Source organism: Chiroxiphia lanceolata, chromosome Z (assembly GCF_009829145.1).
Source record: "Chiroxiphia lanceolata isolate bChiLan1 chromosome Z, bChiLan1.pri, whole genome shotgun sequence".
NCBI classification, from domain to species: Eukaryota; Metazoa; Chordata; class Aves; order Passeriformes; family Pipridae; genus Chiroxiphia; species Chiroxiphia lanceolata.
In genome coordinates this window covers 9563857-9589474 of record NC_045671.1, presented here as the reverse complement: position 1 = coordinate 9589474, position 25618 = coordinate 9563857, and the positions used below count along the sequence as shown (strand labels likewise).

The following is a 25618-nucleotide window of genomic DNA, read 5'->3' as shown; positions in this document are numbered from 1 at the left end:
ATCAAGCTGTTACACCAAATGCAATCCTGGATAAATTTATCTGAAGAAGCAAGCCTGCAGAGGAAGATAAAACCATGTTAGCAGAGGCTGAGAACATTGTCCATAGGATGCAAAGCCACTGTTCCCTTTATGGCTTGCAGATTAAAATTTTCTCTTAAAAAACATTTCCCCCCACTCAAATACTACCACTAAAATTTCCCTTGAGTTCCCAAGTGCTAAGCAATATGTCGTTATGTATGAACAGTGCTCTCAAGGGAAGCTGCACTAAAGAAATCACATTGAATCTTCCTGTTGGAGTGTGAGTGGTGCCTACAATGAGGAGAATATTGCAGTTTATTCTTACTTTATATAAGGATGCTTCACCACCTCCAGAGCTAAAACACAAGACTGCATTTTGAAGAGGAATATTTTTGGCTAAAATTAAATGGACTTTGAACAAGTGCAATCCAGAGGCTCCCGACTCAGCAGGAGGGGAGGTAAGTCCCCGAGGGCTCTGTGTGCCAAGTCCTCCCGAGAAGCTTTGCCCCAGGGCTTGCCTGCAGTCAGCAAATCTCCTGCCAGCACAGCTACAAATCCCAGATGAGCCCATGAGGCTTGTTGTTCTAATTAACTAATGAAGTCGTCTCCTGTTGGGAAGATGGATAATCTGAGCTGGAGGCTTCCCCCCTGTTGGGAGGGAGGACCTGGAGTAACACTCAGCCGCACTCTCGGGGGACCCCATAAGTGTTTGCACACCCAAGGATCGGGGTGTGGTCCCTGCTGCAGGGAGGTGCCAAGTGCTCCCAGACACTGAGCATGTCCCTGCATCCAGCCTTCAACCTGCCTTCAAAAACCCCTCCCTGACCCCGTCCTCTTTTTGGCAGGTCCAAAGGCAGCCTGGCTGTACTTATTCCTGAGTTTTCCCTTTGGTCTCATCATTTTAAGGCAAATTACAAGAGAAAAATTAACGTTTGAGGAGGGTGAAATCTGTGCAGGATCTTCCTGAGCCACAGCCATCAGCAGCACAGGAAGATCCACTTCAAAGGGAGGAGCCAGTTCATTAAAAAAGTGAACTAGGGCTTTTGATATCAAGATAAACATCCTGATACACTTCAAAGCAGCTTCCACTCCTTGTCCTTAGACACCCTCTCTTGCTTCACTTAAGTCCTGGATTTTGGAATTATACTTCTGCCTAATCCATCCTGTGCCGCATCCCATCTGGATGGTTGGTTGTCAGGGTTGATTCTGGATGCTGCTTTGTGGCATGTGAGACCTTCAGGTCATGACCATGAGCCTGAATACTCTGTTATTACCTTCTGTTCCACCCAAGAGTTGCTGGTGAAAGCTCTTACATTTCCAAAACATTGTGGTTTTGAAAAAAAGTGCAATAGGGAAGTGCCCAAAGGCCTACTGGGGTGCCTGATTGCCCAGAGGTCTTCATCCCTCCAGACACCCTGCCACCAGAGGCTGCAGACCCATCTGTGGCAGCAGGTTGGGCATTCAGCAATCTGGGAGAAAGCACTGGAGTGTGAACACAGACCACTTGCTCAGGGAGAGGAGTGAAGAGGCAGGAGTAGTATGTGGGAGTCCCACTGCATCCTGTTTTACCTGATGGTAAATCTCTCCTTCAGCATTTGGACATCATGAGAAGGATTTTGCAAGGCTCAAGAGGCAGGAGGACTTCTCCTAATGCCAACACCCCGAGCTTTTGCTGTGGCTTTAGCATGGTGGCCACTGGAGCTGGGCTGCAGGGTGAGCCGTGGCCACGGGGTCTGTGTACCCTTCACCAGGTCACCCCAAGGCTTGGGGTACTCTTTGGGGCAGGAAAGAGTAGAGGAGGGGCTGATGCAGCGGGGAAGCCTCAGGACTGAGCATGCAGCTACTAGCAGGCAACTATAGATGCACTACAGACACAGCTCAAAGCTGACCTCAGGGCAGTCATTTGGGTCACACTCCCTGTATCCCAGGTTTGCAGGGTGGGGCTGGCTCTAGTAGGCACACAGCTTCACCTCCAGGTCATGGTGTGGTTGTATTGGCTGGGAGTAGGGTACAGGGACAAAGGGGTTGCTGCCACTGTTAGGCAACAACTTTATTATTTCAATTCTTCCAGTTATTATACATAGGCTCTGGGCTGGGGCAGGCCATGCAGGAAGGAGGGGATCAGGGGAGCGGTGAAGCTTTGAGTGGCATAAAACTAGGGAAAAATCCCTACCCAAGGGGTCTGCTCTGGCTGACCTGGGGGTCTCATGTCTTTTGAAGTGCAGTTCTCCTGTTGCAAGCTGCTGTGTGGGATGGAGGGGGAAAGAGTTCTATGCCTAAGCTGCCCAGAGCAGAACCCTTACAGTCCCTAGGCCATCTAGGCCTTGCATGTCCCAGAAGGAGCCCACCTTCCTCTCTCCAGGCTTTTCCTGTTCTTGTGGCTGTCACCCCAGCCCTGCAAGTAGCAAGACACATTGCATGTGTCTGGAGCAGGAGGGTCTCACCAGGCACAGGGCTTGTTTCAGATGGACACCCCCAGGAAAGGCTTTATCTCAGACCCTTCCACACCTGCATCACCTTGTGCCAGCCCCAGTTAACCCTGACACCACCTTCACTGCACGCCAGGACTGGGGGGTTGCTGGAAAAAGACTATGATCCAGACCTGTCCCACTGCCTCTCCGGTACCCCCTCGAGCCCAAGCTGAGGCGGACAGCAGGGCGGACGCTCCAAGTCATACGGCGTGGGATGTTTTGTGGGCAGAGAATTAAGCGGAGGGTGCAGTGCAGTCCTGCCTGGCAGGATACCCCCGTGCCTGCCCAGCAGCCCACTGCACCAGGGACGAGGGGTGAGCGACACAGACCCGAGAGGGGCGCGGAGGGGGGTCACCCGCTGGGCACTACGGGGCGACCCCTCCGTTCTGGGGCACAGCCCGGGCCGTGGCGATGCCGCAGCCCTGGGCAGGACGGGCTGGGGCGCACGTCGGACCCTCGCGCCTGAGCCGCCCCGCAGGGGAATCCCCGCCCGTGACGTCACGGGGGACACCCCCCCCCACACACACCACCACCCCACCGCGCCCCCTCCGGGATCTTGATTGGCCGCGCCCGCCTCTGACCCACCGCGGGCCCTGCGATTGGGTGACGTGCCTCGGCCTGGTCCCGCCCCCCGCTCTTTCCTGGCCTCCTATTGGCTGCCGAGCTGTAACTCCGGGCTGGCCCCGCTCCTCATGGGCGTGCTGTAACCCTGTGCTCCCCGGCGTGCTCACAGCGCACCTCCCACTGCACCCCATGTACCCCTCACTGCACCTCTCACTGCACCCCCTGCACCCCCACTGACCCCCACTGCACCCCCTGCACCCCCCGTACCCCTCACTGCACCTCTCACTGCACCCCCTGCACCCCCCACTGCACCTCCCACTGCACCCTCTGCATCCCCACTGACCCCCACTGCACCCCCTGCACCCCCACGGACCTCCAGTGCACCCTCTGCACCCCCTCTGCACTCCTCGCACCTCCACTGCACCCCCTCTGCACTCCTTGCACCCCTCACTCCACCTCTCCCTGAACCCTCACTGCACCCTGTCAGCAGTCCCTCTGCACCCCCTGCACCCCTCCCCACACCTCTCACTGCACCCTACTGCACACTCATCTAATCCTCCAGAATCCCGGTACCGCACACCACTTTTCTCCCACCTGCACCTCTGGTGCTATCCCATGCACCCCTGACCTGCAACCCCTAGAACACCCTCCAAAGGCCCTGCTGCAAAACCACTCTCCCCTGCAGCCAGGCCCCCACTGCAGGCCATTCCAGAGCACCTCTCACTGCCCTTCACCTCCTGGCAGGGACCTGCCCCCACTTTGTGTGGGGGGACAGCCCGTCCCACTACCCCAGCACCCTGGGGCTGAGGGAATGGTGCTTGGTGCCCCAGGACTGGAGGAAGCAGGCTGTAACCTCAAGTGGGGAGCATCGCAGAAAGGCCAGGGAGCAAGCCAGGGTTTTCAGTAGTGTGGTGGGGATGAGAGCAGGGTGATAGGGAGCTCAATGGGACGGTGGCAAGCACAGCAGGGTAATCAGCAGGGGAGCACAGCGAGGTAAGGGGGGAGCATGGGCAACCACAGTCCAAAGGTGTCCTCCCATTGCAACCTCACTGATGCAAGTGGCAGAGCTCAGCCCACCCTGACAGGTCCCAAGGAGAGAAATCCTTGGCAGAGCTATTTGCAGGAAGCCGTGAAGCGTGGGGCTGGAGCTGTTGGCCAGCAGCCAGCCGCTTTCTCCTCCTGCTTGGGAGCACAGAGGATGTTTTGTGTGCAGCGGTGGGAGCACCATCCCCACCAGGGCTGGCCCCACTCCCGGCAGCCCCCACAGGCCCAGGCTCCCTGCTCACTGCATCACGAGGCCAAGGTGCCTCCGCAGCATTCTCTCTGACTCAGGGTGCACAGCTGGTGTGGGATGAGGGACAATGCCACATGATGTAACGTGTTTCCCCAGCACTGCTCACCCATGCTTCTCCCCTGCCAGGTGTCGTCTGGACTGTGATGTTGTTGCTCACTGGTGCAGTGGCACCTGCTGGCCCCCAGCCACCTTGCTGGTAGACCATGCCCCTGACACTTCTCCATGGCTTGGCCACAGGTGGGGTGCTCCAGCTTGCTGGCGTGTGCATCTGGAGGATGTAGGGTGTCCTGGCAAGCCCCTGGAAAATGGTGTGTCTAGTGGGGCAGGCATCTGAGGTAGTAGTGGGCCAGGGTGTGTAGCGGGAAGGGCAGGAGTTCATGTACATCTTGTTGAGGACCTATAGGGACATGTACTGCAACCTCACCCTGAAGGTCATGCACGGCATCAGAGCAGTGGATACACCCTGATACACCCTCAAGATGGATGACAGCTGCTTCAACATGGACTGCTTGCCCAGCTTCCTGGCATGGGCCAGCCCCTACATGGTGTCCCTACTCTTCTGGCAGAAGTGGCAGGCCACCTATCAGCCCACCAGCAAATGGCACTGCAGATTTACTGTCCTGACATCTACCCGCCCTACACCAGCAGAATCGACTACTTTCTCTCCCTGGATGGGGCAAAGAGATTCTGGAGGCAGCAAATTGCCCCATCCCCTTGCAGTGCGTGCACAAACTGCTGAAGCTGGCGGGGGCTGGGGCAAGAGACAGCGGCCCACTTGTCAAGCACCACGTCACGGCATGTCTGCAACTAGTTACCTGATGGTGACTCATGTACTAAAGCAGGAGGATCCCTCCTGGAGCAGGAGGGCCTCACTGCTGCATGTGGGAAGCCTGCAGCACTGGCTGGAAGTGACCTGCAAGGACCCAGAGGACAAGGACCTACAGCTGCTGCACAGACTGCCCCTGCAACCCCAGTGCCGCCCAGCATTGCCCACCCCAGCCTCTTCCCTTGGAGAGGGATGCACACTGGCAATCTGGGCTTCCTGCCCTCCAGTCCTGGAGGCCCCACTCTGCTCCACAGTCCAGCAGCATGTTCCCCAGGCAGGGGTCCTGCCTGCAACAGGTGCTGCTGGAAGAGGCAGACAAAGCATATCTGCACCACAGTGTTTGGCCTGGGAGTTTCTGGGGCTGTAAATAGCCAAGTTCCCCTCCTCCTCAACTTGAAAGTGAGAAGGGGAACATCCCCCAGAGAGGGGGAAAGAATTGGTCAATTGTCATCATTGGTAGAAAAGCTATTTTTAATTTTATTAAAATGTCTCTCTTCTATAAACTTTCAAAATATCTGGAACCTCTGCTATACAGATTTGTGCTGTGATTGCGTAGCAAAGCTGTTGCTCCTGGGGCAGGTGATGGTGGCACTCACGGTGGGGTGCAACTGGTGGCACGGGACAGCTGAGGCTCCTCTTTGCAATCTGGGGAGGTGTGGGGAGTGCCAGGGGAGCAGGGCATTCCAGGGCCACCCTCAAAAAGGGGCACATGGGGGATGTAGTGGCTAAGGGGGCCAGGATGGGTCTGTGGCCGGAGAAGGAGCTGGTGCAGGGTCTCGCCCACCTGCACGAGGCTGTGGGAGAGGAGCTGGAGGTGGGAGACTGTGTCGCTGGCCAGGCTCTCCAGCAGTGCCTGCTGCTGGCGTGATGTCTGCAGGATCTGCACCAGCAGTTGCTGGACGTTCTGGAGCAAGCTTGCCACGCCGGGCCCTGCAGTGAGAGAGGAGTCAGTGGCAGCATGGCTCTGAGAGCTCCCTGTGAGGCTTTTGGGATGCTGCAGGGAGGACCCACCATGAAGGCTTGCATCTGATGCATCTTCACCTGCTGCCGGCTGCTCGCTCATGGCAGCTGTCCCTTGGGAGCCTGCGGCTGCGACAGCCACTGGCAGCATTTGGTTTCCTCTTCCCATCCTCAGGGACGTCTCACCAGGAAAATGGGCCACGATAGCTTGGCATGGAGGAAACAACCAGAGTGATGGAGGCACCCAAACCCCATGTTCAGCTTGACCCCACACAGAGACTTGGGAAGGCACTGCCTCTGGGAGCCCAGGCCCTGCATTCCCGCTGGCAGGACAGGACAGAGCTGTCCCCTGGACCAGGAGAACTTGCTCAAAACTGCAGACACCTACCAGCCTTTCCCTCTGTTCCTTCCTGCTTCAGGTCAGTGTGACAGCCTGGAATAAGAGCAGATACAGCCTGTGAGCTGCAGCCACCTCCTGCCCCAGGGTGCACAAGCAGAGTAGCCAGGATATGATGCTCACCCAGGATGGAGACAGGAGGGAAGCAGCAACTGGTGTCTGCAACGAGAACTGTATCAGACCCTGCTCGTGGGGCTGAGGGGATTTACTGGGCTTTACTGGGCTGAGCAGGGCAAGGAAAGCCTTACATGGCATGGTGGGGGGCGTGGGTGGCACTCCAGCGATGTGTTCCCCACCAGCTGCTGGGAGAAAGCAGAGAGGAGAGATACGCCATCTGACAGGACTTGCCAGGGGATCACCACCAGCCCAGGGTCTGCCTGGCTTGCCTCGGCCAGCCCCACAGCCCAACATGCCCTAGCCACAGCTCCACAGTGCCCTGCAGGGCCCCAAAGCATTTCAGAGCTAGGTACAAAAGCAGGAGTCACTCACCCACCACTGCAATGCAGCCACCCCTGGGCTGGAAGGCAGCAGCGGCGGAGCAGCGCGCAGGAACACTACAACAGACTAGGACTGGAAGTGAAGGAGAATCCCACATCCACTTGAAACTGCAGGGGGAATTTAGGGAGACAGAAGGTGGTTACCCAGTGTGGGATGCTGGCCGGGGCACCCACGCAAATCAGACTCAGGGATGTATCCTGCATCACCTCAGTGCCAAACTCCCTGGGGGGGTGCAAGATACGCCCCTGGGTGGGCTGCGGGGCATGGGAGCTGCAAGCACCTCTGGCCCTCACACACAGTCCTAACTCATCCAAAGACCTATGTTGTTACTAGGGAAGTGGGGAGCCAGGACCTGACAAAGGAAGGGGAGTCACATGCCCTGCAGTGCCACACAGCCACAGGAGACCTCTGGGCTGTATTGGGGCCACTGCCCCTCACAGACTTTGTGCCCCACAATCTGCCATGGGGCGGCCAGCAGCCTTGCCATGCCCCCAGGCTGGGTCAGAGCTGGAGACCCCTTCCTGCCCTGTCCCAGCCATCCCTTCATGCTCTGAGGCTGGTTCGACCTCTAGCTGAAGCCTCTGGAGGGGGAAATCCAAACGCTCCCATCACTGAGCATCCCTGATGAGGGACATGTGATGGATCCTCTGATCCCCTAAGCCCCCCATTCCCATTATGCTGGCCAGGGCTTGGGCTGGAGCTGTGGCCGTGCAGCTTGGTGCAGCAGGGCAGGTTGGTACTTACGGCTCTCTGGCTCATCCTTTGCACACTGCAGCAGCGGGGACAGCAGCGTGCCTGGGGTGTCCCTGCTAACATCGTGCTCTGCAGAAGGAAGTGAGGGGGGTGCAGAAAAGAGCTTCAATAACTGGGTGATGAGGGGTGTCTGCCACCCCACAGACAGGACAAGCCCCACTCCGGCTGTCTGAGCCCACAGGTACCTGGTGGCTGTGGCGAGGATGAAGACCGAGTGGCAAGGGCTGACCTGCGCTTCCTGGTGGGCAGTTTCACCAGTTCTAGAGGACGAGAAAGACCATCAACATACCCCGGGTGTCCGTGCAGCATCAGTCCCCAAGCAACCCACATCTAGCCACCCTGCTAAGCCCACATGCCCGTCCCTGGCACCCACCTGGCATCCTCCGCTCGCCAAAGACGGGCCGCCCGGCTGCCTTCCATATACTTTTCATGGCCCGGTAGTGCGGAGGAAGCCGGGGCGAGTGGTGTCCTGCCCTCCGGCGCGTCTCCCGCTCCGAGTGGAAAGCCTGCTTGAGCGCCTTCCACTTGGAGCGGCACTGGGCCACGCTGCGCCCGTAGCCGGCCGCCGCCAACCCCCGGGAGATCTCCCGCCACAGCGCCTCGTTGGGTCGCGACGTGGAGGCCATGAGCAGGGCGGCCTCCCCCGAGCCCCCCACCAGCGACAGGAGGCTGCTGACCTCCGCCTGCGTCCAGGCTCGCCCCCGGGGCATCCTGCTGGGGCGGCGGGGGGCGGCGGGGGGCGCCGGGGGAACGCTCGGCCCCGAGCCGGGATCAGCCCCGGGGCTCGGCCGTGCGCTCCCGAGGGCGCACCGGGAGGATGCCCCGCCGGGGGCGGCACTGGGAGCCGTCGGGAGCCAAACCGGGAGTCTGCCCGGGTTGCTGCACGGGGAACCGCCGGGAGTCGCCCCGGGAGCCGCACCCGGGATCGCCGCCGGTCTCACCCGCAGCCGCACCGACCGCCCCTGCGCCGCACCGGGCGCCGCGCCGGGAGCTGCCGGGAGTCGCCGGGAGCCGCATCGAGCATGTGCAGCCCCGGGAGGAGCCGCTGGGAAACGTAGTCCGGATGAGTCATCCTTCCCCCGGCATGAGCCGGCAGCTCGGAGCGGGGGACGTTGTCTGTCCGCGGGGGCCTGGGGGGCTCGGGGGGCACGGCAGGGATGGCCATCGCGGCAGCCCTGAAGGCTTGGGGCAGGGTAAGGAGCACCCCAGCCCCCTGCTTTCCAGGGCTGAGATGCAGTTGCAGCCCCATGCAAAAGAAAGGGCAGCAGAAACCACTTGTAAGCAAATACCCCGTGGCCTTGCTGCTTGGAGAGAGGCGCGTGGCGACGCGTCCTGCACCCCAAGGCAGATCAGACTAAGAGAGTTGGGGTTGTTGAGCTTTGAGAAGAGAAGGCTCCCAGGAGACCTTATAGCACCTTTCCAATACCTAGAGGACTACAAGAGAGCCGGAGAGGGGCATTTTATAAGGGTATGTAGTGATAGGACAAGGGGGAATGGCTTCAAACTGACAGAGGGCAGGTTTAGATCAGATTCTAATCATAGAATATCCTGAACTGGAAGGAACCCACTGGGATCATCAAATTCCAACTCCTGACCCTGCACAGGATACCCCAAGAGTCACACTATGTGCCTGAGAGTATTGTCCGAACTGTCATGCTTGGTGCTGTGACCGCTTCCCTGGGGAGCCTGTTTTGTGTCCAACCACCCTTTGGGTGAACAGTCTGTTCCCAATATCCAACTTAGACCTCTCCTGACACGGCTTCATGCCATTCCCTCAGGTCCTGTCCTGGTCATCAGAGAGAAGAGATTGATGCCTGCCCCTCTGCTGCCCCTCATGAGGAAGCTGTAGACTGAGATGAGGTCTCCCCTCAGTCTTCACCAGGGTGAATAAACCAAGTGACCTCAGCTGCTCTCTGTATGGCTTTCCCTCTTTTAGAAAGAATTTCTTCACTATGAGGGAGGTGAGGCACTGATACAGGTTGCCCAGAGAAGCTGTGAATGCCCCATCCCTGGAAATGTTCAAGGCCAGGCTGGATGGGGCTCTGAGCAACCTGGTCTACTGGAAGGTTTCTCTGTCCATGGCATGGGAGGTTGGAACAAGATGATCTTTAAGGTCCTTTACAACCCAAATAATTCTATGACTCCATGACACGGCTGCCCAGCTCAGCCCTGGACCTGTGTCTGAGTTAGCAGCTATCCCCATCACCTGCGACCCCAAAACCAGGGCCACAGGGTTCCCTTGTGCTGGAACGCCTGGGTGCCAGCCCCAACAGGGCTCCCACTTGACCCAAGTGTCTGTCAGCACCGTGACACCCCTGGGTTGTGTCCCAGGTGGTGCCTCTGGGGACCCCACCAGGAAGTGACACTTTCCATTTTGCATCACACCCGTCTGACAAAGTGTCTGGGAGAGGGTTACCGGTGTCCCCGTAGGGTGCAGAGCAAGAAATCAAAGAAGGGATGGAAGAGAGGGTCACATATGCTGATCTGCGCTTTCCCCCAACACCAGGTAATGGCGCGGTGCTCCCTGTCCCTGGCACCCCAGCTCTCTCAGCGGATTCTCTGCCCTCCTGCAGACCCTTGGCCTCCCAGACCTGCTCCCCCCAATTTCTGTGTGTCCTCTCCCAAGCAGCTCCTCTCCAGCCTCCTTGCAGACTGCCTGCTCTCAGGGTGGGGGGCAGGAGAGGTTCAAGGGCGGGGGATGCCCACTGTACCCCAATGCCACAGCACACACAGGCAGTCCCTGCTCTCCTCTCCCTGTCCCATGTAAAGTGCTGTCTGCAGGGAAACAACTTCTAGGAGGGTCACACTGCTGCAAATGGGCTCTCCCCCACTTTTCCTGGGCCACCCTACTGCCTTCTGACATCCTGCCTGGGATTCACAGACCTTTCCCAGCTGGAAGTTACCCACTGCTCCCACGAAGCCCCCCAGGGTCTAGGTTAAATTAAATCCTTTTCTCAGGTCCTCAGCAGCCAGTGCGCCTGCCCTGGTGCTGGGCAGCCCTCAGCCTGGGTCTCCTCTCCCTGGTGCTTCTGCTGGCACAAATCATCCTTGTCAGCTTGAGCTTCCACTGTGAGTACCTACCTGTCTGTTCCTGGATCTCTCTGTCTCGGATCTTGCAGTTGGGGCTGGCACCACAGGGCCAACAGACAGAGCTGCAGCTTCCCCAGGGAGCTGGGCCCTCCCGCTTGGGGCTGAGTGCGTTGAGGGTTCTGGGGAAAGCGAGAAAATTGGTTAGGCAAGACATCGCCTACTTGGCTGGAAAAAAAAGTTGATGGGACAGCGTGGGCTTGGGGAGGGCCATCACATGGCATTGAAAAGAAAGCAGGAAGGAGAGAGGTGACACTGAAACTGAAAGGCAGCAGCACTTTCCCCGAAAGTCTGTGTTGTGTTGGGCTCCCAAGCACAGCAAAAGCCGCAAGGCCCTTGGCTGGCTTGGCGTACCCAAAGCAGGAGATGCCCTCACCCACAGCTGTGGGGTCGCCCTGTGGGAGAGGACACTGTGTGCTGCTGGGAGCAGGAGCCCAGAGTTGCTGGGACACCCCTGTGCTCTTCTTCTGTAGATTTAGTACAACAACAGATGAGCTGCACCCATGATCTCTGGAGCACGGAGAAGAGCCTCAGCTATGGGCAACAGACACTGCGAGGTAAGAGAGCCTGGTGAGCTCCTGGACAAAGTTTGGAAAGGGCCTAGCTGCTCCTTTCAAGCAGCAGGATCTATCCATGCTCCAGGACATTCTCCCTACCCCAAATATTCCTTCACCCTTGCTGCCTGTCCCCTGGCTCATGGCATAAAGAGCTGCCTCAGCACTGCTGAACAAGCTGAATGTTGGGACCTTTTGAAGAGATGATCCCAGCATGGTTCAGCATTGCCTGGACATGCCACCAGCACGAGGCTCATGGATGCCACCAGCATCTGTTTTCCAGATGGCATCAGGTGCTCTCTTTGACCATCTCTGGTCCAACTGAAATCTTGACTGAGTTCCCAGCACTTGGGAAATTGTGTTTGTATTGCTTCTGCAAAACTGGAGCTCCCCTCCCTGCCCAGTGCCAGCACCTTCCTGTAACTCCTTCTCCCCAGGGAGCTCCTTCTCATAAGGGCCTCCCTCTGGGGAACTGGGGCTGGAAGATGGGAGCTGAGCTCCTGAATAACAGCAAGTGGAGGGTGGTCTCCGTGGGGCAGCCCTAGGAGCACAGTGGGTGGGTTGGTACCCAGTGGCTGCCCATTGTCACTGTCCTGCCCCTTGGGCTGGGGGCTGGGGGCAGGCCCTGCCAGTTGCCCAGTCCCAGCTGCTGTGTTTCTGGTGTGCAGCGCAATGCCAGTTTTGCCCAGTCGGCTGGCTCTGGGATGCAGGGCAGTGCTACTACTTCTCATCTGCCAAAAAGACCTGGGAGAAAAGCAGGGAGGACTGCTGCTCCAGAGGGGCACAGCTGGTCACCATCCAAGACAACACTACCCTGGTGAGTGCACCCAGCCTGCCCTGTCCAGCTCCCTGCAAGCATCGGGCTGTGCTGGTGACTACCTCAAGGTCCCTCAGCAGCCACCTACCCATCAGCAGCATTGTCTCAGCTCCTTGGCTCTGGCCTATGTGCCCAAATCCTAGCTAAGCCTCCAGGCAGGGAGCTGGCAATGCTGTGCCCATGCTGCACAGCCCCCACTAATCGTGGGTGGGGCTGTGTGTCCCCCCAGGGAGCTCACGTGGATCCTCTTCTGTATTAGGCTTTCCTGATGCGCACCACCACCGACATGGAGGTCTTCCACGTGGGGCTGAAGAAGGATGGCTTTGCATCTGACTGGAAGTGGCTGGATGGCACCACATTGAAGGGGTAGGGCTGTCAGCTTGTCCCCAGCCAGGGCTGCTGAGGGTCCAGCAGCAGGGATCAGGGAGGTGACAGGGGGACACTGGCATGGAGGGATGTGCTCCATATTTTGGCCACCTCCTGTCTCCCCAGGGCTGCACTGGGGCATTTTAGGGAAGAGAAGATAGGGAAGAGAGGCCTGACCCTGGTGCCCATACTCCGCCTGGGTGAGGGACTGGAGGGTTCCCCCAAAAGCAGGTTCCCAGATTTTGGTTGGTGCAGTTGGTGCTGAGCCCTGCCAGGGGGGACCTGTGCCTGATGGTGCTGGGGGCATCAGAAAATGTGGCTTAATTGGGAGGAGGCAGGAGACTGTGCTTCATAGGGGGGGTGAGCTTTGCCCCGCAGCATCCCTGTGACATTTCTGGTCCCTGGCTGGAGGATTTACTGATGGGACAATCTCAGTTCTTCCTGCCCATCCCATCTCAGTGCACTCTCTCCCTGCAGGATCTTCCTAATCCATCGCTACACCAGGTCTTACCAGGTCTGTGGCAGGCTGTCAGGCTTGGGGCTGTCGGGTGGTCTGTGCTCGGAACCCCTTGGATGGGTCTGCAAGCAGAGTGCAGCCACCCTGCAGTGGCTCCAGTCCTCACCTCCTTCCTTCATCTGGGGAAACACCACCTACAGCTGTGTGAGGCCCTGATGGCTGTGGGAACCTCCAGCCTGTCCCACCACCATGTTCCCTGCCTGACTCCAGTTCATGGGCATTCGCAGGCACTGACTGCTGCCTCCTGGCTCAGACCTCTTTATTTCCCTGTAACTGCATTTTGCCAATAAACTCGGCCAAAAACTGTGTCTGGCTTTGGGGAATGACAGGGGTGTGATAGAGGTGCATCCTCCAGCTCACTGACTCGGTTGCATCAATGAAAAGTGGGAAATTGCCTCTGCTGCACCGTTCCAGGAGCCAGCTTTCAGCCAGCAGCAATCCAACATCCTCGTGGCCTGATGGCAGCATGAGGCAGCTCCTGTGCAGGCTGGAGCAGGTCTCTTGAAAGCTTTCTGATTGTGGTGGCTGCCTGGTGTTTAAGCTGAGAGGCGACCCTTTGCTTCCTCATCCCATGGAGGACTTGGGCTGGGCAGCAGCTTATCTGCTGGTGCCAGCCCAGTCTGAGGAGGTTCCAGCAAGTGGCCTCACTTTGCTTTGAGTCTGGGTGATGTGTGAGAGCCTGAAAGGTCTGGTGAGGCTTGAGTTGAAGGTGTTTGGTTCCGGCAGCTGTTAAAGTTTCAATATAGACCTCCTGGTTCCAGCAGCCTGGAGCTCTGACACGAGCATCCCTGGGATTCTCCCTGGCATATTCAGAGGACCGATATAATAAGTGCATCCTGTGTCCTGAGCAGGGGCTGGGAGGGAAAAGGTGACATATGGGGCAGTGTAGCCCTGCTGTGGCCAGTACACAGGAGCTTGGGCTCCTCACAGCCTGGGGCACAGATGTAGAGCATGCAGCCCAGAGTGGAGCTCATTCACCCCCCACCCTCCAAAGCCAGAGCATCCTCCGAAATAAAACCACTTTTTGCAAATAAAGCAACTACTTCTGCTTTTCTGCATATGAAGAAGTGTCTCCACCCCACATGGTCTTAGCCACAGTCTGCTATATGACCACAGTGGAGCAGAACAGGACTGGGTTCCTGGACTGCTGCTGCCCAGCTGCCTGCATGGCCCAGAGTGTGGTCTATGCTGATTTGAAGTTTGATGAGCCCCTGCTCACTTCCCCTACCTGCCCTGAGGTTCCCGGGCACCAAGAGAGTGCTGGGCTTGGGACAGGTGTCTCTCCTCTGGACTTGCTCCAACAGGTCCATGTCCTTCCTGTGCTGGGAACCCCAGAGCTGGATGCAGTTCTCCAGGTGGGGTCTCACCAGAGCAGAGCAGAGGGGCAGAATCCCCTCCCTCACCTGCTGCCCACCCTGCTTTGGATGCAGCCAGGACAGGATTGGTTTCTGGGCTGTGAGTGCACATGGCTGGGTCATGTCCAGCCTCTCACCCACCAGCACCCCCAAGTCCTTCTCAGCAGGGCTGCTCTTGATCTGTTCATCCCCCAGCCTGTGTTGGTACTGGGGGTTGCCCTGACCCAAGTGCAGCACCTTGCACTTGGTCTTGTTAAACCTCATGATGTTCCCGTGGGCCCACTCCTCAACCTTGTCCAGGTCCCTCTGGATGGCATCGGGTGCCTCAAATGTATCAACCACAGCTCTCAGCTGGGTGTCATCTGCAAGCTTGCTGAGGGTGCACTAGATCCCCTTGTTCACATTGTTGATGAAAGCATTAAGTAGCACTGGTGCCAATATGGATCCCCAAGGGACACCACTGGTCACCAGTGTCCACATCAGGACACAGAGCCATTGACCACTATCTTCTGGATGCGACTGTCCTGCCAATTCCTTATCCACCAAACAGTCCACCCATTGAATCCATTTCTCTCCAATTTAGAGGTGGACTGTGTCAAAAGCTTTACAGAAGTTGAGATAGAAGACATTTGTAGCCCTTCCCTTGTTCACTAATGCAATCACTCCATTGTAGAAGGCCACTAGGTTGGTTAGGCAGGACTTTACCTTGATGAAAACATGGTGGCTGTCTCAAACCCAGCTTAGCAAAATGGTTCCCAACACCTCGTACTCTCTGCAGAAACACTTCAGTCAGGAGGGTCAGTGCTGCACCTGGACTCCCCCTCCCCACCCCACCTGGGTCCTGGACAGGGCTCTCTTATCACCCTGCTTGGCAGCTCAGGTTCCACCATGGTCTTAGGGACCTTCCCACCATGGTGCCAGGGTCCCTTTTTTCTAGTGTTCCCAAGTCTCCTCAGTACTTCCCTCTCTTTTCCACTGTCTTAAGGCTCATAGCTGCAACCCCATTTCCTCAGGGCCTCTCCCATTTGCCTTCCATGATCTCAGGCATCTTCACTGAACCTCCATTTCCTCCCATGGTCTCAGGGTTGCTGCATTCACCCCCATGGTCTCAGGGCTCCTCATTGTACCTTTTTTTCTCCCATGGTTTCAGAGTTTCCTTATTCAACTTCAATGTTCTCAAGGCTCCCCAGAGCTTCCCCATCACCCATATGGTCTCAGGGCTTCCCAGCATTTTCTCATGCTGATGGCACCACTGCCTGCGCTCTTTCCAGGCAAGACCCAGCCCAAAGCCCTGGGCAGGTGATGGAGGCAGGAAAAAGGGCAGGATGAGAGCTATTAGTGCCAAGAGAAGAGACAGGCTGTAAATCCACAGAAGTCCCCAAAATGGACAGACTGAGGGATACCAATGTGTCATCCCGCAGCTCCAAGAAAATGCAAATGGCAGATCCTGCACAGTTCTCCCTTGGCAGCCTTGGGGGAGCACAGAAGGTGGGAGCTGTGCTTTGCACTGGAGATCTGGGTCACTGCAGGGTGTGCTGGCCAGGGCACACAGGAACACACAGAGACACAGTGCAAGGTGCTGTGCTAAGTGTATGCATGAGTGTAAGAGAGCGAAATAAGGTCTCTTTTCTAGCCTTTAAAATACAGACCCTCTTTCCCAGTGCTATGTAACGCAGTTGAGGCAATGCGTGCACAGGGGACAGAGTCTTGGGGTGCACCCCCAGCTCCTGTCCCCAAGTCCAGCGATGGAGTAGAGTGTCAGCAGTCAGACTTTGGTCAGGAGAGGAGGCTGGGCCTCAGATGTGCTGCTCAACTTCGGGGATTTCTCGCAGATCCACTGAAAGTAATTCCAGCATGATGTACGCCTGATTTTCCCATTATCTATTGCCCTGCACACTGTATTCCTAGGAAAGAGGGCACATCTCAGAGTAGCAGTGACAACATCCTTGTTATGGACACCACTTCCCATAGCTCTCAGTGCTGCTGGGGCAGGCAGGGTGCCTGGCACTGGGACCAGTCTGAGGAAGGGTTGCATTCCTCCTTCCAGTTTTCTGCTCTGCCACTTGGAAATCTGGCAGTACACTCCACAGCTGAGCTCTGCCCTGACCCCCTTCCCTTGGGGGACCATCACCTCCTTTGCTGGGGGATGTAACAGGGTCAAACCAGCACCTTTCTGGCGTGGGAAAAGGGCAGGTGCTTGTGCCCAGCACTCTCGTACTTACCAGGTTTGACTGCTGTCCTGCCATTTAGAAGTCGCCCTCGTGTCATAATAAATGCTTGCTCCAATCCAGTACTTTTCAGTAGACTCCTGCACAAAATGCTGAAAGAAGAGAAGCTGTCAGCCACCTGCTTCATGACTAGCACCTGCCTGGTGCCCAGGAGTGCCAGGGTCGGCTGTGTTCCTCCTCCCAGACTTCTGGAATGGAAACCTGGGGGTCATGGTGCTACCCCAGCAGCTCCACAGATACTGCTGCTGCTGCCCTGCTGGGACTCTGCCCGGTCCCACCCTCCTAGGGTACCACAATACCCCTGCTCTGTACCGGTACTGTCAATGATAGCAAGCTGTCTTGGATGAGCAGTTCAGCGGATTTCTCTTTGCAGTCATCCTTGCTGCTCTGCCAGGTCTTCTTCTGCACAGAGATGAAGAGACACTTGCTCCTGTAGAGCACCCAGCCCGAGGGGCAGCAGTCTGGGGACAGGGGCACAGGTCAGACACTCATCCTCCCACAGATGCTCAGGGGGCCCAGCCCGGCCGAGATCAACCCCTGCGTCTGCCCAAGAGCAACACTGCCTGTGCCCCCGCCCCATCACAACTCTACCTGTATTCACACAGGCACGCAGGCTGCTCACAGTGCTCTTGCTGTTGTTGAGCTTCCCCTGCACCTCCTGCATCTCCTTCTCCGTCTTGCTCAGGACCCCCCTGATGTGCCCCAGCTCGATGCTCATTCTATCCAGCTCCAGCTGGCTGATGTTGCCCTCGTGCCACGCTCGCTGCAGCTCCTCTCTGGCCCACGCCAGCTCCACCTGTGCCTGCTCCAGGCTCTGCTCCTGAGCGCTCAGCTCCTGTGACAGGCGGTCCTGCTCGGCTGCATAGTTGTGTGAGGTGTCCTGCAGGCTGCGGGTGACCTGCCAGTCTGGGGACAGGGCAGTGAGCTGAGACACGGGCATGGGACAGCCGGGCCATGGGACTTGCAAGGGAGAGTGGGATAGGAGTGCCTGTCTGCGGGTAGAGATTGTCCTGGGGGTTTCAGTGAGAAGGGAAAGGAAGCCCCAATGGTGGCAGGTGGAGGGGAGACAATGGTAGGCAGTAGGAGGCAATGGGAGACAGTGGGAAGGCAAGGGGAGGCAATGAGAAGGCTAGTGGAAGATAGTGGAAAGCATTGGAAAGACAACAGGAAGTGGTGGGAAGGCAGTAGGAAGGCAGTGAGAGGGAGTGGGAGACAGTGGGAGGGAGTAGGAGGCAGTGTGAAGGCAGTGAGAGGCTGTGGGAGGCAATAAGAAGGTAAAGAGAGTGAGTGAGAGACAACAGGAAGGCAGCAGGAGGCAGTGGGAATGCAATGAGAGGCAGTGGGAAGGCAGTAGGAAGGCAGTGGGAAGACAGTGGGAGGCAATGGGAAGCAGTAACAGGGAGTGGGAGGGAGTGGGAGGGAGTGGGAAGCTGTGGGAGGCAATGGGAAGTAGTGGGAAGACAGTGGGAGGCAATGGGAAGCAGTGACAGGGAGTGGGAGGCAGTGGGAGGGATTGGGAGGTAGTGGTAAGACAGGGGCAAGACAATGGGAGGCAGTGGGAAGGCAGTGGGAGGCAATGGGAGGGAGTGGGAGGGAGTGGGAAGATAGTGGGAGGCAGCTCATGTAGCCGTGAAAGAGGAAGCAACCAGCCCTGGACCCCCAGCCTCAGGCACCCCTCATCCCTGACAAACCACCTGCAGCTCGTCCCTGGCCCAGCCCAACACCCCCTCTCAGTGCCCCCCCACCCCCACCCCATGGCCATCCCCCTGACTCACAGCAAGCGCCCAGGGCTACGATGGCCACCAGCAGCAGCAGGAGCAGGACCAGGCTGGCTGGCAGCAGCGCTTTGGGGATGTGCCATCGCCGGGGCGAGTGCTCTGCAAAAGACAAGCACCCACAGGCATCATCCCTGCCACCACCCGGTGCCCACTCCGCGCCGGGGCGGCAGTGGCTGTGTCCGGGTTCCCACCTGGACTGGGCGCTGCTGTCACCGGCCCTGGCAGCACGTTCTCATAGGGGCTGTCGTCTTCATCGGGGACAGTGGATGGAGACCCCTCAGCGAACTTCAGGTCGGCATAGACCACGTTCTGCGCCATGCCCGGGCCACCCCGATGGCCCCGAGGGCGCTGCTTCTGCTGAAGAGAAAAAGTACAGCTGGTTTCTGCAGAAGCAAAAGTGTGTGGAGGTGTGGCGGATGGGAAAGTACAGCCACAACACTGGCGCCCTGCCATTGGCCCAGCAACACCATCCTATTTCACTCCACCCCCGGAAACTGCTAAGGGTCCCCTGGGATGGCAGTGGAGGGGGCAGTGCAGCTCGGGGCTGGGGCACTGGGCAGAGCTGCAGGCTTTGCCTGTGGAGAATTGACTTAATTCCCTAGGGCAGGGCTGGCTTACAGGGGGGAAGAGGTGGCTTTGGTGCTGACCTCATCCAGGATGGAGTTTCCCTCTTCTTTGTGCTCTGCTCCAGAATTGGAGCATCGCTGCTGTGCAGAAATGTTTGCCCTAATGCCTAAAAGGGATTTCCACATTGCGGCATGAGCTTTCACTTCTCCTCTCATCATGGTCACATGCCCCCACTCTGTCAGCAAGGACAACATGGAAAATCATGTCTCAGACCTTGAAGTGTCATGATAAATGGTCTCATTACTCTTCCATTGTACCCAGCTCGATGGTCCCAAGCAGTAGCAGAAATTTGGGCAGTCACCCGATACATCCCACTGGCCTTTCCCCAGCATATCCCTGGGCCTGGGCACCCGCATGCCCAAGAGGATATGCTCCATTTTCTTCCAAGAGACTGAGTGGAGGCTGTCCAACCCTTAGCTTTCCAAACCTCCTTCCTGTCCCCTTTGAAGCTGGCTGTCATTTTTGCCTTTCTCCACTGATGAAGGACTTCCCTTGCTCTTGCAGAGGTGATGGGCAGTGGCCTTTGTATCAGTTTGGCCTGGCTCTCCCACCAAGTCCAAGCTGTCTCCTCCCCCTTCTCACTCTCCCCAAGCAAGGAAAAAAAAAAATGAACCACAGAAAAAAACCCTGAAAGAAGTCCAAACGAAACGGGATTATATCAAATATATATATAACATATATTTACAATTATATATACAATTTGAATATATTATACACAATAGGGAGCTCCCGAGGGGGAAAAAGGGAAAAGGGAGGGGGAAACAGGGATGAAAAAAAACTAAAAACAAATATCCTCCAAATATACCCATTAATAGAGAGCTAGTGAATAAATACAAAACCCAATTAAATACTTCCCTGAACGTGACAGCAGAACTAACTCCCCATGCCTCCTGAATGGAACAGAGATAATGGCAGGTCTGAGCAGCAGGCCCTGGCCTATATAAGCAAAGCCCATCTACGGAGAAACCTGTCTCCTTCAGCCACCTGAAGAGAGAAGAGAGTGAACTGTCTTATCTGCACCTTTTTATATGTTGTCTTATGGAAAGGGATGATATGGAATACTTCCTTAGATTTCTGACCCTGTTGCTAAGGAAGGCCTAAAAAATCCACAAAACCAACCCACTACAGCCTTTAAACCTGTGTTCCAACAACACTGCTGTGCACCTCCAGTCCTGTTCCAGGGACTGGCTGCATCCAGATGTGCCCAACTGGCCCCCAACTCAGTGTCCATTCTGAAACCTGTCTTTCTCTGGATGAAGTTCAGTAGAGATCTCTGAGATGCTGAGAGGCTGGAGGGACCAAGAAGGAGGTTCTGTGAGTTCTGGGGTTGTGGTCTTAGGCAGGGAAGGCAAAGTGGATCTCATTGCTCTATGCAACTGTCTGGGAGAGGTTTGAGCAATGCCAAAGCTTACTTCTTCTAGGAGGGGAACAGGAAGAGGATGAGAGGCAGTGGCACACGCTACGTAGTGGGGAAATTCCCATTCTCAGAGGCTGGAAGAGAAAATCTGAATCTGTGAAGACCTCCAACCCTCCACAGAGCTGTCGACAGGGCAATGTGCTCCTGTGTCGAGGATTTCCCTGCTCTCCCCTTGCTCTCCCCTGACCCAAGGATTTGGGTCCTTGTTCTGCCACAGCCGTGACCTCGGGCTGTGCTGCCGTGGCCCTGCTGTGTGCCCAGGGGGACCACAAGCACTTCTGGAGCGTGGGAGGGGAGGGGCTGGTATTTCTGGGACCAATGAGAGGGTGCTGATACCTGCGGCTGTGCTTCAGTGGTCCCATCTGCTACAACGCAGAGCAAACTTCTGCTTCTGCAGTTGCTGGCTGCACTTCTCCTTTGCACCTCTGAGACACAGTGCAATCACCAGGAGCAGGACCATCCCAGAAAGGCACCCCAAGGGCAGAGTGGGAGCCTGAACAGCTCAGGGCTTGCCCAGCGCTTGCCCACATGGCCCAGAGCATGGTTTATGCTGACCTGAGGTTTGCCAAAGTGATGGGAGGCCGGAGCGTGGCCAGCCAGGCACTGGAGGCAGGTGAGAGACCACAGACCGTGCCACTCTGCCCCTGCCATCCCCAACCCCACGGACTCAGCCTCTCTCCCCTGCCTTCCTCCCACAGCCCTTGGCATGGATGAGGCAGAGAGCCCCCATGAGAACACGCAGCCGGTGCCGGCAGGGCAGGACGGGGACGGGGCCCAGCCCAACCCAGGTGAGTACCCAGCTGGAATCCAGGGCACCAAGCGAGGTCTTGGCATGGGTAGTGGGTGGTGTTTTGGGGTGCTCCCACTCCCATCCTTTAAGAGAGGAAATACCCACACCATGCCACCTGTGCCATCATGCCTCCACAGCACTGCCTGCAGGCAGTAGGCGTGGGGATTGCCAGGGGTTTTCCAGCCCTCCAGGTGATGTCTGTTGTCTATTGTGTCTTGCAGGCCACTGGTCCCGGCGGTGGTGCATCCCAGTGGCACTGCTGGCAATCTGCCTGCTGGTGGTGGCCACTGTGGCCCTGGGGGCTTGCTGTGAGTCAGGGGTCTGGGCACATCTGGGGCTGGGGGTGGCTGGGGCGGGAAGGCAGCTGTGCTGCGGTAGGTGCCATGGTTGAGCATGGAGTGAATAGGGGCATGCCCATGCATGCTGCCCCTGGCTGAGTCCCTCTTCCCTGTCTGCCACAAGCTGTCCTGTATCCCTCTCAGGATAGGCATCCCCCCTGCTTCCCGTCACCTGCCTTCCCCACCTTGCCCTCTGTTTCTGCTCCTTTTTCTTCCCATCTTGGCATTGCCCAGCCTCATATTTCTACACCCTGCCTGCCCCTGCCCTGCTGTACCTGATCCCACACCCCATCCTGCCCCTGCCCTGCTCTCCCCTCCCAAGTCCTGCCCAGCCCTTAACCAGACACTTTGCTGCTGTGTCCTTCCTTCCCATCCTTTCCCATTCAACATGGACCATACCCTGCCTTGCCCTGCCCATCCTACCTGCCCCAAACGGGGTCAGTCCCACATGCAGGCTGTCCCATGCCCGTCTCAGATCACCCCTTCTGTCCCCAGACTGGCAGGTCACCCGCAGCCTGCAGGATGCCTCCCGTGACCACGCAGCCGAGCAGGGCCGCCTGTCACAGGAGCTGAGCACTCAGGAGCAGAGCCTGGAGCAGGCACAGGTGGAGCTGGCGTGGGCCAGAGCGGAGCTGCAGCGAGCATGGCAAGAGGGCAACATCAGCCAGCTGGAGCTGGATAGAATGAGCATCGAGCTGGGGCACATCAGAGGGGTCCTGAGCAAGACGGAGAAGGAGATGCAGGAGGTGCAGGGGAAGCTCAACAACAGCGAGAGCACCGTGGCTGTCCTGCGCTCCTGCACAGCTATAGGTAGGGCGATGATGGAGCAGGGATGGGGTGTCCTGGGTGACTGGCATCCCTCAGCAGGTGCAGTGCCAAGGCACGAGCACTGGCTTTTTTTGGTCACATGGTGGGGGCAGGGTGATCCAAGGCTGAAGCTATGCCTGGAGCAGAGGCTGAGCCTGCGATATCTGCTGGGAAGATGTGGGGTTGTTCCTGGTTCCCCCCAGGGCATCTGTGGCTGATCAAGCGTCTGAGCTGTGCCCCTGCCCGCAGATTGCTGCCCCTCCGGCTGGCTGCTGTATAGGGGCAAGTGCCTCTTCATCTCCTCGGAAAAGAAGACATGGGAGGACAGCAGAGATGAGTGCGAGAGAACATATTCTCAGCTCCTGATCACCAAATCCTGGACTCGCTGGACTGTGCCGGTAGGGTGCTGGGGGAGCTGAGGGCAGGAGCTGGTGTATCCAGACCTGGGGTCACCAGATGGGCTAGCACTGTTCTGGAGGCCCCTGCTATGCCAAAACATTGGAGGGTGCAAGGCTGATCTCTGGAGCAACAAGGCTGGTGATGGACATGGAGCAGAGGCTCTGCCCCCCCTGGTTGCTGCCCAAGCTGGAGCAGGGCACCTGGGCTGCTCAGTTGTCCTGCTCCAAGAAGCTCCAGTCCCAGGGTCTCCTTGGGGAGATGATCACTCCCTGCAAACACTGCAATACATAGGTACCATGGAAAAAAGGTAAAAAGGCCCTTTTTATTCTTCCCCAGACCTTCCTGAAGAATGCAGATGTCCCATATTGGATAGGACTGCAGAAGAGCGGCTTCCCCTGGTATGACTATGGCTGGCTGGAGGAAGAGGACCCAGATGGTGAGGGGCTCTCCGATGCCTGGTTCTGGGTGGATGGCTCCCTTTACGAAAGGTACCTGGCAGCACAGCCTCTTGCCAAAACTCCCCAACCCCAGCACAACTTTAGGAAGTGTTTTAAGTCCCACTGGTACCCAGTTCTGGGCACAGGCACTGGGAAACTAAGAGCATCAGAGCAGCAGGGGCTGAGGGAAGGTGGGTGCAATGGTGTGGTGAGATGCATACAGGACATGAAGATGCAAAGCGAAGACTTGGGGGTGTACATGCAGGGCATATGAAGCAGGCGGTAGCAAAAGTGGACAAAAGAAACCGCAAGTTTTATTTGGGGTCTAGACAAGGTGTTTGAGCACAATCTCTATCCCCCACGTGCCTCCTTGATTCCTCCGGGAGGGGAAATCAAGCCTTCCCGCCCACAGAGAGTGCTCCTCCCCTCCACGTGCACCCACTTCTCAGCTTGTTGCTGCTTCCTCTTGCAGTGTCTGAGAGCAGTGGGGAGGAACAGACCTTTCTGGCCAGGTGCTGGGTACCCAGACCCTGCTCACTGCCTGCCCCTTCACCTTCAACCCTCACCCCCCGAATGGGGGACTGCACCCAGTGTAGACCCACAACCCAAGGCAGCTCCTCCAGCTGTCCATGTGCCCTCAGGGAGGACTGGGCTCTCCCCACCGGAGGGATGAAAAAATGTCCAGCAGTGAGCCAAGTCAAACAGGAGGGAGCCTAAGGGGAGTCACAAGCACTGCAAACCCTTTGTAGAGGTGTTTCTTAGCCTGCCTGAGGAAGGGCAGCGACCTGTCAGCTGAGCCTTCAGCCTGTGAAATCATTAGGGGAGGACTGGGGGATCCCCTGTTTGACGGTAGCATCCAACCCCTCCTGTTCGAGCTACCAGAGGCAGTCATCACAGCAGGGGTTGTGGGCAGAAGGTGTCAGCCCCTGATGTGTTGCTTCCCCATCCAGGCCATGGCAGTCAAAGTCGAATGGGTCCTGTGCCATAATAAGCCGTGGAAACATCAGACCTGCCCAGTGCACCGGCCCCAATGACCTGCACCTCTGGATCTGTGAGAAGGCAGCGGGGCCAAGCTCCCCTTTCAAATGATGATGGCTTCTGGCCCCAGTATTGCTGTGGTGAGTGTGCCCACGCCAGGTTCTGCCGAGCCTGGGGTGCATGGGGCCCGTGGGGTATGCATGGAGGAAAGCAGGGAGCCTGTGTCACTGCCTGGGGCATGTTGACCCTGCCCCTTGGAGCCTGCCTCCATCCCCTCACTGCCATGGGAGGCCCTGGTCTGTGGTAGTTCTAGAGGACTCCCTGAAGCTGTGGCTCAGCAAAGGGGCAAAATGGGGGAAAACCCTTTCCAAGGTGCCTTTCCAGCCCTGTTGCATGTCTTGGGGGCTGGGTGACATCTCACCCTCACCTTTCCTCTGCCTTCCCTTGCAGCACCTGCACCCTGCACTGCCTCTGCTCCAGCCTTGCTACGTTCCTGCCTGGGATGTTCCATCCATTCAGGCAAACTACTTCCCCCTACAGACCGCTGCCCCCCCAGCTGCCCAGGTCCTTTTCAGGAATGCCCAGTGATGCTTGGGCATCACATAGGCAGCAGTGGCTGTTTGCCCCCCAGCTGATGTGCTTCAGCAGAGCACTGTGGGCACCACAGCCCAGCCCCACACCTGCATGGGACACCCTGGGTCTTCCTGGCACAGAGTCTGGTGGGCAATGGGGAGCCTGGACCAGGACACAGTGGAGCAAGCCCTCATACTCAACGCTGCAGCCATGCCACATCCCCAGAGCTGAGTGAGGTGCGGTGTTGGCATGCAAGGAGCGGGAGTCAGGGGTACCACAGCCCCATGCCCAGCCAGTCCCCTCCCCGCAACAGGCATTTGCTACCGGACCCCATCGAAGGAGCAGCTTGGCTACAGCTTTCAGGCGACACTCAAAAGGCTTGGCAAAGCCTCAGCTCCCAAGGAGCGAAGCTGAGCATGAACTGGCCGGCGCCTGCGCTGGCGTTTGGGGATTTTTTTTTTGCGCTGATTAGAAATTAGAGCAGTGACCTTTAGGGTTGTATGGTGTGATTGTGTGTTTCAAAGCAAAAGCAACTCAGGCACTTGCAGCAGACTGATGCTTTCCGAGACAACTCATCAGGACTTTAAATAGTTACTACACATGTGCACATGTGAAGATTAAGCAAAGTAGCCCTGATGTAATGCTGCAACCAGGTGAGAGCAGAGGAAGTCCTGTTCAATCAGGCGAAAATGCTCTCAGTTTACAATGGGGCCATATATAGTTGATTAATTCTATGTTAATTAGCTTGCTTGAAGAGCAAAAGGGTGTT

General features: G+C 57.3%; 4 protein-coding genes across 7 annotated transcripts; 2 read left to right on the top strand and 2 right to left on the bottom strand.

The window, feature by feature from the left end:
• Window positions 1-5626: 5626 nt before the first annotated feature.
• Window positions 5627-8673, bottom strand: LOC116780574. 2 transcript variants are annotated; one of them, XM_032675757.1, is made up of 8 exons: window positions 8155-8673; window positions 7967-8041; window positions 7773-7850; window positions 6779-6832; window positions 6654-6689; window positions 6522-6566; window positions 6185-6340; window positions 5627-6103 (listed from the first exon to the last, which is right to left on the bottom strand). In XM_032675757.1, exons 1-8 carry the CDS (start codon window positions 8489-8491, stop codon window positions 5766-5768), a joined length of 1119 nt encoding a protein of 372 aa, XP_032531648.1. In that variant the 5' UTR covers window positions 8492-8673; the 3' UTR covers window positions 5627-5765. The 2 variants fall into 2 exon arrangements, with proteins under 2 accessions (XP_032531648.1, XP_032531649.1); XM_032675758.1 differs by having other exon boundaries at window positions 6779-6829.
• A 1282-nt stretch (window positions 8674-9955) lies between these two features.
• On the top strand, window positions 9956-13422 carry LOC116780739 (killer cell lectin-like receptor subfamily G member 1). Of its 2 annotated transcripts, XM_032676038.1 has the most exons (6): window positions 9956-10287; window positions 10740-10850; window positions 11342-11425; window positions 12091-12239; window positions 12499-12605; window positions 13083-13422. In XM_032676038.1, exons 1-6 carry the CDS (start codon window positions 10239-10241, stop codon window positions 13276-13278), a joined length of 696 nt encoding a protein of 231 aa, XP_032531929.1. In that variant the 5' UTR covers window positions 9956-10238; the 3' UTR covers window positions 13279-13422. The 2 variants fall into 2 exon arrangements, with proteins under 2 accessions (XP_032531929.1, XP_032531930.1); XM_032676039.1 differs by lacking the exon at window positions 10740-10850.
• A 2627-nt stretch (window positions 13423-16049) lies between these two features.
• Window positions 16050-18848, bottom strand: LOC116780706 (B-cell differentiation antigen CD72-like). Of its 2 annotated transcripts, none has more exons than XM_032675993.1 (6): window positions 18675-18848; window positions 18481-18582; window positions 17297-17611; window positions 17018-17166; window positions 16700-16797; window positions 16050-16381 (listed from the first exon to the last, which is right to left on the bottom strand). In XM_032675993.1, exons 1-6 carry the CDS (start codon window positions 18799-18801, stop codon window positions 16243-16245), a joined length of 930 nt encoding a protein of 309 aa, XP_032531884.1. In that variant the 5' UTR covers window positions 18802-18848; the 3' UTR covers window positions 16050-16242. The 2 variants fall into 2 exon arrangements, with proteins under 2 accessions (XP_032531884.1, XP_032531885.1); XM_032675994.1 differs by having other exon boundaries at window positions 16050-16314.
• A 2207-nt stretch (window positions 18849-21055) lies between these two features.
• Window positions 21056-24838, top strand: LOC116780768 (B-cell differentiation antigen CD72-like). Its single transcript, XM_032676078.1, has 8 exons — window positions 21056-21140; window positions 21226-21315; window positions 21539-21625; window positions 22151-22465; window positions 22712-22860; window positions 23198-23349; window positions 24249-24416; window positions 24727-24838. The coding sequence occupies exons 1-7, from the start codon at window positions 21056-21058 to the stop codon at window positions 24385-24387; spliced, it is 1017 nt and encodes a 338-aa protein (XP_032531969.1). The 3' UTR covers window positions 24388-24416; window positions 24727-24838.
• The last annotated feature ends 780 nt before the right edge of the window (window positions 24839-25618 follow it).